The 12,796-nt window shown below is 40.9% G+C and overlaps 1 protein-coding gene across 1 annotated transcript in view; it reads right to left on the bottom strand.

Moving 5' to 3' along the window:
* The window catches only part of TTF2 (transcription termination factor, RNA polymerase II), a gene marked incomplete at its 5' end in the record, with an annotated part of 20,913 nt that overhangs the window by 3,851 nt on the left and 4,266 nt on the right, over positions 1-12,796 (bottom strand). The window contains 14 exons of the mRNA XM_010082480.1: positions 766-824; positions 1,416-1,580; positions 2,939-3,078; positions 3,559-3,641; positions 4,417-4,508; positions 5,053-5,206; positions 6,016-6,206; positions 6,925-7,030; positions 7,712-7,862; positions 8,796-8,909; positions 9,220-9,301; positions 10,356-10,513; positions 11,047-11,232; positions 12,331-12,457. Of these exons, the coding sequence (XP_010080782.1) occupies positions 766-824; positions 1,416-1,580; positions 2,939-3,078; positions 3,559-3,641; positions 4,417-4,508; positions 5,053-5,206; positions 6,016-6,206; positions 6,925-7,030; positions 7,712-7,862; positions 8,796-8,909; positions 9,220-9,301; positions 10,356-10,513; positions 11,047-11,232; positions 12,331-12,457 (1,808 nt within the window). The remainder of the gene's footprint in view (positions 1-765; positions 825-1,415; positions 1,581-2,938; positions 3,079-3,558; positions 3,642-4,416; positions 4,509-5,052; positions 5,207-6,015; positions 6,207-6,924; positions 7,031-7,711; positions 7,863-8,795; positions 8,910-9,219; positions 9,302-10,355; positions 10,514-11,046; positions 11,233-12,330; positions 12,458-12,796) is intronic.

Below are 12,796 nucleotides of genomic sequence, written 5' to 3'. Positions count from 1 at the left end.
CTTGGTCTCTCATGCCCTACACTTTTTGGATGAAAGAGTTTGGAGGCAATAAATTGTTCGATAGCTTTTTGGTAGGGTACAAAAGTCATGTTGGTGTTCCCATTCTTATAGTAGGAAAGCATTTTAGAAAAGACTTTGGAAAAAAGCTTTCTACATATGGTGCAAATCTGGAGTTGCCCAAGAACAGGACATTGCCTTCCAACCCACCCCCGAACATAACATGGGTGTAACTACTTTGCAGGCACACACCTGTAAGCAGATTCTACATTATTTAACAAAAACAAGCAAAAGACCCCATAACAATGCAGTCTGGTGCAGACAAAAGACACACAGAACTTGAATAGTGAGAGTCACAGGACTTCAGCAACATTTAAGTCCTCTCATCAATGTATTCCTTTATCTCACAAACAGAGTCAGTTTTAACCACTATTTTATTCTCCCACTTTTTTGGGGGGTGGGTTGCAGAGCTGAGGGCAAATATTTCTCAGGACAACTGAATTGCTCCCAAATTCTGTTTTTGGAGGAGAGTCCTCCTGGGCCTCAAGGCCTAAGATCCCTCACACATTCCCCTATATTTACACTTACCTACTTCTTAAACTACCTTTTTTTTTGTCTTATTTTCTCACAATCAGCTTTCAACTACTGCAGTACTGCCACCATTTTACCATACCAGAAGCTTTGTATTCAATTAAACTATTACTTCTGCTGTTAAGAGACATGCTTCTCTCAATCACTATGACTAGAGAAAAGGGCATGTTTACTAACCTTTTCTGGGGCTCCGAGTGGCTCTGAATAATTTTCAGTTCAGCCAAGAGATGAGCTATCTGCAGGAGAAAAAAAAAAAGAATGTTAGTCTGTTTGCTGTCATAACCCAGCCCATGCTTGGCTATTCTTTGCTAAAATAGGAAGTGATCAAAATAACCCTTCAACTGGAATTTCTTCCGTGCTCAGACTTCCAAGATATTTTAACAGACATTAGTAAGAATGCTCCCACCTTGGAAAACAGGGTTAAGAAATCAAATCATACAAACATGTTTTATAGATTCCAACCTTCCTGTAAGAAGTTATTACCACCTCTCCTCTTGCTGACATCCCATTTTTTCTAGCTCTTGACAAGAACCACACTCTCAAATACATGCTTTTCTTAACTTCTGTGAATCCAGTGCTCAAGATCTTCACTGACAGTTTATCAGCACAGTCAGATTCTCATAGCTTTATTAGAAGTACCCCTCAACACCTGATAAATTGAAGCCTTCCCTTTTTGCAGACTATCAATATACTCACTTAATTTCATCCAAATTGCCAACTGAGCCTGATCTGCAATTAACAACATGTTAATTTCATTAACAATTTAAAAGGCAAAGTGCTAAAATCCAAGCTTCTCAGGGAAGGTCAGAAAACCACAACCAGAATACCTTGGTGCTCTCCCTGGTGATTTCAAAGATATCTGTTTTAAAAGCTGTGCCACTGAGGTAGACCGTTGACTTGGAATCAGGAGTCTGGAGCTCAGACAGGGTCAAAGCACTAAGCTGTTCCTCAAGGGAGAGGCCTTCACTGTTCAAGTCAACTTGGTCCAAAGCCTGCAGGAAATAAAACAATGTAGTAAGGGATCACAGTCAAGCCTGAGATCAAATTCATTACTGATCCACAGTCTGCACCATGTCTGCTGAGGACAGTGGGTTTGAAGGAAGCTATGCTATGCACTATGAAGACAGAATGATTAAGAAACTCTACTGGGTCAGACCAGCAATCCCTTTGGCCCCTTATTCTACCCCAAGAAGGGGCAGCACAGGGAAAACATGTGAGCTCAGCCATTTTCTGAGGTCCAGTCTCCTCAGATTCGCCCTCCCATAGCATTTAACAATTGTAGGATTAAAGGTGTTAGAAGAGAAATCCCTACCTGTTCCCTTAGTATCAGGACTTCTTCTATAGCTGCTTCATATGACAGAGCAAAAAACTTCAGAAAGATTAGTCTTATTTCATGCAAAGCAGCTTCAGTCAGGGCATTTACAAAGCTCTCCAACACACAAGCCTTTGAAATAGGCTACATTTGTGTACTTGTACTGATGTCGAAATAACTATAGGCTAGAAATGAACTCTGCTAGACTTAAAGAAAATGCAAAGCCAAAGTCTTAAACAATGTGCAGGTTTTATAAATAATGTGTCTTTGTCTGATAAGCAGGATATGTCTGTTGAAAGTGGAAGTTCAAAATGATGAAATGCTAGTTTGGCCAAGAACCTCTGGGAGTTGCAAAGGAAGTAAGAAACTAGGGAAAAGGTAATTCTGGTAGGGGGAGAACGTGACCACCAACTCACACACCACCTACCCCAATTATACCACCAACTCAAAAGAAAGAAAAACTAAGCATGCATACTAATTTACATACTAGGCAAGGTGATTTTGACCAATCATTAATAGAATAATAATGCATATGTATTAGGAAATTAAATATGCTAATGCATTTGTATATAAATAAGCATTAATCTGGAAGCTTGGTGTGCTGTCTTGGGACAGACGCCCATCTTTGTGCAGATACGCAATAAAAGGAAATACCTCCACTCTGTGTGTGGACTGGCTCTTTGCACACTGGGTGACAAACCCAGTTTTTGGGACAACAGTACTTTTGTACATTTGTGTACTAGCACTTTTCAAGACTAGGTTAAGATCAAGACTACCTTGCCATTAAAGTTCTTTTTTTTTTTTTTGTCTGAATAAAGATATTTCCAGACACACAGGTGCCCACCCAGGTCATTCTAGGGAACTTTTCAGTAGGAAGTATTCCCATCTAAAACCCCTTGAGCTGTAAAACACACAGTCCTAGAAATGGCTCAGTTCATACACCTCTAAGTGATGCAACAGTGTTACAAAGTCTGTAAACTTACACAAACACTTAAAAAAATCCCCACAAAAAACCCCACAACAACATAATGCAATTACCACTTTCAGTAAGGAGAGATGGCAGCAGCACTGACGGAGCCTCAACAACATGGACAAGACGTGGACAGTACTTGAGACCTGGGAGGCACTCTGGGAGCATGCTAAAAACTCCTTTTGACTGGGCCCAAACTGTTGTTCAACTGCCGAGGAAGAACAACAAAACATCAAGAGATCTCAAAAGGAATTTCCAAGCACTGCCCAGCCACCTCCAGCGAGTTTCATCAATAAGAAACAAGAACCAACAGGCAAGCAAATGCCTGATTTAACACAGGAACTCATCAAACCCCACTTAAAAAAAAATTAAAACCAAAAACAAACAAAAAAACCCAACAAAAACCCAAAAATACAACACAAATCAGAGTACCACATACCTTATACTGACATATTTCAGAAGGGAACTGTAGACCCAGGGAGGTTAAGAGATTTGCCCAGAGCCACAACAGTGAGAACAGACTTTTGGAATATTATGGTAGGATTCTTTGTAACATCAGGGGAGCAGCAAAGCATTTTCCAAAGATTTTCCAAGTCCTGACCCCATGTGGCCAGGTCTGTTCCCTCTCCTTAACTGTGCACTTAAGGGTCACTTCTGCAAATGTTTTCAGGGGAAGGAGTTCTCAAACCTTTCTCAAAGGGGTTACCACCAGCGTACTCTCTGCCTTCATTTTTCTGCTCTTGTCTCTTTAGGTAGGATTGTAGTGTTGACCTGGAAAAACGAGACAAAGGCTGTGGGATTTACAGCAGGAAAAAAGGCAAGAGGGACCTGAGCTTAACAAGCAAGCTGATGATGCATTAAGATAAGGAAGGTTTCATTGATCATTTAGTCACAAAACAATCACAAAAAAAACCCCCAGCTTTGTTTAACTTGAATATGATCAAAACCAAGATCCATCTTGGAAAACACAAGAAGAAGCAGGTCTGCATACTGGAATACCTTGAGTATAACAGGAGCCAGGGCTCAATGGACAACATTCTTCATATCAAAAGGACATCTTTAAATGTATATTTAAAAGGAAGGAAGACTCTTAACAGCAACACTGTTGAAAGAGACTCTAGGAGAACACAAAGTGATCTGGCTTGCGTTACAGCCATCTGGAGAGGCCAGCATAATTTCCAATTGTATAAATATCACCATGCAAAGAGAAATTATCTCCTTTACAGGTGGTGGCACATCATCATTCAAGAACTACTGTTGCAGTTCCAAGTCTTCGGAGTCTTGAGATCAATGAGATTAAGTGAAAGGCAAGAATACAAAGCTCATACAAGGTATGAACATATGGGAGAAAAGAAATGCATCAGTTTCAGCCATTACCAGAACAAGCAATATATTTTCAAACACGACTGATAGATAGTCAGGGAAAAAATTAACAGGAATTTTCCAAAAGCTCTTCTCATCTAAAGTGGATTTCTCTTCCTGATTTTTCATACTAGTAAAGAACAAACAAAACCACAAAATACCCCATCCCTTCCGATATTTATACCTGGATCTTGCAAAGAGCACATCATATACGGACTGCTCCTCTGCTGAAAGTTTTAACTGATGCAACTGCGTCCTACGCTGGGGCAGAGATAGCTGAAGTAAAAATACACAGGATCAGATGTATATAGTGCAAAAATCTTATCCAGCATCACAAACATCAGAGTTCCAAGATTAACACAGTATTCTAAGTTTCAGAAGGTAGCTGTTTGTTGTTTCATTAAAGTTATTCATGTTAATACAATTATGACACAACAGAGATAACCAGGCTAGAGTTCTGTGGGTAACACTCAAGATAAAAATCTTCACTCAAAATCATCTGACAGCAAAAGACATGAACATTGACTGCCACATAGCTAGCACAGAGGGATTAATTTATTGCATTGTAAAAGGAGCTTGACATATTCCCGTCTGCATGTGATTTATAACTAAATTATGCTATTAATTAATTATTAAATACTTCTACCTTCTTGATAAGCAACCAAAGCATCCCACAGGCATTAATTTGTCTTGCTCAAGAGACTACAGTAGACAGAAAAGCCCACCCATAACCAAACTTGTGCATGTAAAGAACTAACTGGCTGCTGCTGCTACAGAAACAATGGAATGACTGTCTGGTTGTGGATGGCAAAGTTCTTACCAAGGGCTTGCCAGATGAATCCAGCTGGTGCTTAGTTCTTCTTAATAAGAGACTCCTGGTTAAGAGGCCTAGCCTCTCTCCTCCCTTGTTTGTGTTGTTATCTACCTGGTACTTCCACACTTTGTATTCATCAAACGGAGAGCAACGTAGAAATCTATAACGGGAGGGAAGGAGACTTCATACCAAGGGAAGAAAAGTTCTTTAGTTACTCCTGAATGACCAGAACCAAATTCTTTACTATCCCAAACAAACCATTTCCTATTTGGACACAACTGCTAGGAGCAGTAAAAGCACTTCCAGTGTAATGACACCAGTAACTCGTTTGCTCAAAAGTCTTACCATCACTAGCACAGTGAAAGCATTTTTCTGGTTCTGTGCCCATCATTTCCCCTTAGCTCATTATGTCTCACGCATCACCAGCAAATGGACGTCAAGACGCAGAGGTACTTGCCAAAAGGTATATTTATTTCAAAATCCTGTAACTCTTAATTGAAAATTAATTTCAATTATCCAAAATTAATTTCAAATGCAAGTTCTCTCTAGTTCTCCAACACCCTTAATAATCTTTCTTCCCCCTCAGCAATGAGGAGCATGGAGTTCAACCCATTTATCATTTGTTTAGAGAAGCCAAAAGTTTTCACCCTTTCCTTCAACTCCTTTGTAGCACAAGACTCTTTAATAAGGTCCTCCCAGGCTGCCCTAGTAGGAACAAGGATTATCACATAAAACTTCTGTTCATTAAAATTGGTTTCATGGATATTCACCTTGGAGACATAGGAGATCTGAAGTCATTTCCCCTTTGTCCTCTATGGAAGCAGAAGGGCCACACGCAACAGTCTCGCTAGTCTCGCTACCCCACATATCTTAGAAACCTCTCAAACTTAGAAAGAACTTCAGCACTTCATCAGCAAAGAATTACTGGAATTAGAGCCCTGTCCATGTGTTCCCATGCTGCCAGCTCACCTCAGGAGAGAGTACATGTCCAGTAAGTTGTTCTGTATTGGTGTCCCAGTGACAGCCCATCTGGCACTGGCTCTCAGTTTGCACACAGCTAGAGAGGTTTGAACCCTTGGGTTTTTAATATTGTGAGCTTCATCCAATATAAGTCGAGCCCAAGCTACCCTGAGCAGAGGGGAACAGGGAGATGACCCATTCTGAAACAAAAAGCAGACTATTTATAACCCAGCACAGTAACCTTGCTAGGTTCTCTAAAGAGCCACAAGCACACATCTTTTTCCAGCAGGAAGCACTTTCCTGATGTTAAGTCAGCAGTAATCTGAGCTCTTACTGTCATGTAAGAGGTGGCCTCAAAAAATCATATCTCCAAAGCTTCCATTAAAGTTTAAAAGCCAAAGAATATAACATTTGCCTGTTCTTGATGACAATTTCTAATCCTTTGCTGTTTTTCTTGCTTTTAACAATTTTATCGCCTCCTTCCCAAGAGACATTCCATATCAGTAAAATTTTGCTAGGTTAGGATAAAGGAACACACATAATTATTCTATTAGGACATATACTAAACTTTTATGTGCAGGATCTCTCTACAGTTTAATAGGTGCCACCTTGAAGTTTCAGGAAATTCAAAGAACTGTTTGCTTTAAGAGTGTGATCTAGATCACAACAGGTTTATGGTAGTTGAAAGCAATGTTGACACTTCAGCAAAGAATACCAAGAGGAGACTCTAGTGTTCCTTCATGGTCTTGCCTCAAAAGGAGGAGCATGAGATTCATCACTGTGCTCTTAAAATTACTTTTTAAGACATTTCTACTATATTCAGTGTAGTGCATTCTATATTACTACAGAACAGATTTCTTGTTAATAGTTTTCCCTGTTCAGTTAAGGCAATCCTCTATCAACAATATGGCTTCTCACCCCGACATCATGGTCCTCAGCAGGGACATCCCCCTCCTCTTTGCTTGTGGGAACCTCCTTGGAGAGAAGGCTGTAGGTTGTGACAACAACATCATATTCAGAGAGCCTGCACAAAGGGAAAGTAGCAATCAGGAGCAAGAACAAATGAGGAATTCATTCTGCAAGGTAGACAAAATGCACGCTCGAAATTTAAGAACAACCCAATTCCACAAGAGCTGAAATGCAGAGTTTTACACAAAAAATAGACACAGCAGTCAAACAGGAAGGACACATTGCTCCCATTCTATGGATAGTGGAAGTAGATACAGCAAGCTCAAGATGACAGTAAAAGCCAGTGGTACCGAATGCACACCACATGAGATGAACACTACTTAGAACCTGGCACCTAGAAATACTGATCAACATGGCCTACAGTGCTGTAGAAAGTTTTCTGATCTATACATACAAGCTGATAAAAAAAAAAATACAATCACAAAGCACGAGCATGGAAGAAACTGCCACTGACAATCACTGCAAGCAATAGATGTTTCAGAAAACATATACCTATTTTTTTGTTACCAGGAACAGCAATAGCTTGCACCAGAACCACTCAGTCTGTGTACAGGCCATAAGGGTTTTGCTATATACACCCCGACAGCAGACATCAGCCTGACCTTCTATCCTCCACATTTCCATACTTTGGGTTCTTCCATCATTCTACAGCCACTGAATTTCAACTCTGACATACACAACCTCTTGCTAAGTAGTATTTTACTTTTCTTGGTCATATTTATGGTTTAGCACTTACCCCTCTGCGTGTTTATCTCTGTTTGGCCCATGGTACAAATAGACCCTCAGTTTGCCATAGCCCACATGTCTGTCAATCTCTTTCTTCCAGTGATGAATCAAGGATGCAGGACAAATGATTAAAGTGCCATTGGAAGGGATAACAGTGCAATCTGAAGGGAAATATTGCAGACAGGTTTCAATGTTTTCACATTAGACTACAAAAAGGTAGCTTTGGAAAGTCACAACTATCAAGGTGATTGGTTTCCTTTTCCTGTGAGCAGTTTGTGAATCAGACATCTCCACATTGCATTCCTGAGGATTGCTAGTTTTGTGAGGAAAAAAACTCCACTTAAACACTGAAGTGTCACTTGCTCTCCACTCAGAATTATAGTATACATCTGTGCACTTCCACCGGAAAAGACGAAAGGTTAGAAGTCAGGAATTAACTCTGATCTCACCAGAGAATACAGTTTCAAATAAATGTTTCTTTCCTTTTCTCAAAGACTGAAATTTTACCATTTTGAACCACATAGCAAAACCAAATACACAGTAAATTTGGCAAAACAGGATAAAGTAGTGCAACTAATCCCATGAGGATGGAGAGGGTAACAGGTTGTGGACACAGAAACAATACTCTAAAAATTCTAACATCCCCTATCTCTACAGACGAGAGAAAAGCAGTCTTGGGGGAGTGGAGGTGGAAATCAGTGACAGGGAGGCAAGTAGTAACTACTTTAAGTCCTTATGCTATGAAAACTATGTGTGTGTTTGCATATGTTGAAAAAACTATAACACTTTTTTCAAAACAGCATATGCTGGCTTTACCTGGTTCAGGAAACTAACCAATTAAAAAAAAAAACCCAAACAACCTAAAGTAATGAGTTGGGAAATCATACACACCCAATGGAAGAAAAATGACACTGACCAAGAGAAAGACCTTGCAAGACAGTGCAGTAAACATTAAGCCCAATGGAGTTCTCCTACAGAAGGGAAGTGAGCGCAGATAGTCTGTTGTTTTATGAGCATTCACCTACAATATTTTAGGCATTTAAAGTGGCACTGCATCATAAAGTATGTACTGTATGATGGAAACAATTCTGTACCATTTTTGGATAGCCATATTTCTAACTTCTCCTTTCCTTTCTCTGTCTTCAGCTGCTTCTGGGCCAGAATCAGAGCAATCATGGTTAGAGTCTTCCCCAAGCCCATGTCATCCGCTAGAAAAAGACACACAGAAATTGTGATGATCTGCAGAAATGAGATCCTCTAGCTCAGATCTACCCTGAGGTAAATGCTGCAACAGAAACTGCCCTAGGGAACCCTGGAAATAAAAATACACATATGACCACTTCAGGGTATGATTTAGTAACAGGTCAATAGCTGTAATCATTCAAAGGGCACAGAAAAACAAGCCCCTTCAACAGGCCTACAAAATAACTAGTTATTGACATCCAAGTAAATTATGTGCCAAACTGTTGCTGCCATAAATCCACCCCCTAAAATCCACTTTCCTGTTCTGTTGCTTACCCAGGATTCCTCCACAAGGCCTCTGAGTCTCTCTCCAAAGTAGCCATGCAAGAGCTTGTTTTTGGTGGAGCAGCAGTGGAACCTGAGAGGGCAAGACAGAAGATTTGAAGGAAATGCCTTGCAAAGTTCAGACACTTCTGCTTCCTGTACCAAATTATCCAAATGAAGTGTCCTACTACAATCTTACGAAAAGGAGTTTGCCTACCTGTTCTTTTCCCACATGGACAGGGATACCCAAGATAAGCAACACCCACAGACAGGAGGTCAGCAGTACCATAGATCAGTCTTGCTAATGCTTTATGCACAAACCAGCCCAGCCCCTCACAGTGCTCTGGGAGCATGTAAAGGCAGCTCGTTCAGGTGGAAAATCCACACAAGCCCACCTTGCTCACAACAGGCATCACTGTCAAGGAGAGGGATTGAGAACACTTCCCCTTTTCTCACCAAGTCTAAGACCCCTACAGACTCTCAAAAGACAGGAAGAGGGACTACATACTATCATCGTAAGATATTAAATGGCCTTCCCTAGCAGTGAAAAGGTCCCAAGAGGATCTGACAAGTGACACAACATATATACATCAACACACCATCTTGTAGAGGCATGTGCCTTCAATGCCTTGCACATAACCTCAACTACGGGTTCTGCACCACCTGACAGATAAAGAACTGCTCTTTGGCAGATCAGAACAGACTACTCTGGAGTCCATGGGGTTGCATGAACTCAATCATCTGCAACACTTTTTAAAAAGACTATTTCTTATAGCTTATTGGGAGACAAGAAAAATAAGAAGGTTCTCAGTCTGCTCCTCACTAGAGATCTGCCTCTGCTCTGCCAATCGTGTACAAATGGTTGAGGGTTGGCTGCTTTGACTGATGCACTACTACATTCAAGCACTAAATATTCTGAAGACACAACAGCAAGAGGGTAAAATATCAGTATTGGCCATCTGAAGCAAGTCACATGGATGGAAAGTAATTAGAGCACCTCCTTCCAGCAGGATGCAAACTGAAAAGTACTTCAAAGCATGAAAGGACAGAATGCTCTAGGATATCACCCAGATATTACACTTCATGATGGAGGTAACATGAAACCTTTAAGTTCATCAGCAGGACACCCTCCATCCTTGCCAACTTACTTTCAGTCCAGAGGGATCTTCAGCTGTTGTCTGCTCTGTCGGACAGGATTCTAGAGATTTGTGAAGACGATTAACAGCCTCACTTATGGCATTATGTACAGCCTTGATTCGGTCTTCTGTCATTCTTCCTCCATATAGATTCTCCATACCAAAGTTCACTGGAAAGATACAGTATTATGCATGAGACGTGTTTACAAAAGTAACTTTCCCAAGCAGATCCTTCATCTTGGAGATTGATCTCAGCAGCTACAGATGCCTGTAGGGGTACCATGCAGGTCACAGTAACAAAACCCATCTTGCCTCCAGAAGAGATGAGGGGGCACTCTTTATCAGGGAGTGTAGCAATAGGATAAGGGGTAATGGTTTTAAGATGAAAGAAGGCAGAGTTAGATTAGATATTGGGAAGAAATTTTTTACTGTGAGGGTGGTGAGGCACTGGAACAGGTTGCGCAGAGAAGTGCTCCATCCCTGGAGGTGTTCAAGGCCAGGCTGGATGAAGCTAGTGTCCCTGCCCATGGCAGGGGGGTTAGAACCAGATGATCTTTAAGGTTCCTTCCAACCAAAACCATTCTATGATTCTATTAAAAAAAATGGTTTAGTATTCTCATGTATATCCACAAGTTGAGGGAATCTTTCCGAAATAGTCCTCACCAGTGTTCTCTTCAATGAAGAAAAGTCTTTCTGTACTTACTTCCAAAACTGTGTCTGTCATATTCACTGGAACCCAAAGCAGCAGAGAGGTGACTGTGTGAGCCTGAAGAGGTCCTTGCTGTAGGATCCTGGAGTGGTAGTGGTGTTATCAACTTTGTACCACCTGGCCTGCCAAGTGGGTTAGGCAAAGATTCCTCATAGCAGCCACTGCTTATGCTATCCTCCCCTTGAGAAGAAAGGAATTGCAGGTTGAAAAGGTTGCATAATGGACCTCAAAGCCTTGCATTACAGCCCAGAGAAGGGCCTTTGTCTCACCCAATAGTCTGCTTGCAAAATATTATTAAGTGGTCACATGCATTTAACAGCAGGGTAGCAGGTTACCACATCACCTGAGCCACTGCAGCTACTAACATGCATGCTCTTAACCTTCTCCTACGTGACAGGCAATGAAGTTCAGCTCAAGCCTCAATGTGTGGTTTATACCAACACAGTGAACTTTGCAGCTGTGATCAGATTAGTGCAAACACACTGCCCCCAGAGGATTTATACCTTTTTAAAGACATCTTTCTTGTCAATGTTTTGGTCACAAAAGCTATCAAAACATCCAAGAACAAATGGGCTAAGAACTCGTGAGCTTTTCTCTTTTCTCTCTTTCATGGAAAGGTCTATCTTGCTTAAAACCAGATATGGTATAAGACAGTGGGACTGCTTGTTGTGTGGTGTCCTGTGAGCTGCTGTCTCCTCACTAGAGACCTTCAGTTTCCAGAAATGTCAAACTGGACCTTTTCATCAACATAACTGATACTATGATTACAAAGTAACTCTCCTGCTGAGGTGATCCTGCAGGCAGCTCAACAAAATGCCTCTCTTCCACTATTGATTAATACTAGTTAATAGAATTAGGATATGGCTTTACAGGAATGGCACAATGGAAGCTGCTTGTCTTGTATCTGGTAACTTGACCATTCAGACACAGCAGCCAAAAGGCGTGTAAGCAGCGTGGTTCCATACTGCAACAAAGAGGAAGTTAACACTTCACTGGCAAGTTCTCAGAGGGACACCTGCCTCAATTATGTAGCCAAAGGTGAAACAGAACTAGCCTTCGGTCCTAACCATGGGAGGAAACTCTCTTGGGAAGCCATCACACTTCATTTGAGTTATTCCATTCATCCTTCCCAAGACACACACTTTGAAAATAATACTTTAATCTTCAGTGAATCTCAACAGACAAACTTTGTATAGGCCACATGCGATATATAAATTTATGCTTCTTTTCCTCAAACTGTTTTGCAAAGTTCTGGGGGGAAAAAAAGATTAGCCGTACCTTTTTGAGTAGTATCCGCTGTTGGAATCTTAAGAGCACCGAGTGTAGCTTCCAAATCCCGCACTTGCTTTAATAACCGTTTCCCTTTATCTGGCAGCAGCTGAATGTTCACTGTAGCCAATGTACTCTGCAAAGCAAAAAAAATCCAAAACCTGAGCATGCTTACCAAGCTCTCTGCCAACTGAGAACAATCAAGCCAGAAGTTTAAAAACACTAACCTTATGCTACAATAATTCATATTTTGACATTGTTCTACAATCTCCAAAAGCATTCAAGTGCCATTCAATGTGATTAAATAGTCTTTTAGCAGAAAATAAACTAACCGTTAGCATACTTTAGAAGAGACGGAGGGATGCAGGCTCCTCCCTCTTCTTATAAAACAGGATGAACAGGTAGTCAAATGTCTTGGACAATCTTAACAACTATCAAAGCATCCAAAGTTCAACCTACTTGCACATTTCTTTCT

The sequence above is a fragment of the Pterocles gutturalis genome, unplaced genomic scaffold (genome assembly GCF_000699245.1).
Source record: "Pterocles gutturalis isolate BGI_N339 unplaced genomic scaffold, ASM69924v1 scaffold34829, whole genome shotgun sequence".
Lineage (NCBI taxonomy): Eukaryota > Metazoa > Chordata > Aves > Pterocliformes > Pteroclidae > Pterocles > Pterocles gutturalis.
The sequence above is the reverse complement of the archived record's forward strand: the minus strand, read 5'-3'. Positions and strand labels throughout refer to the sequence as shown.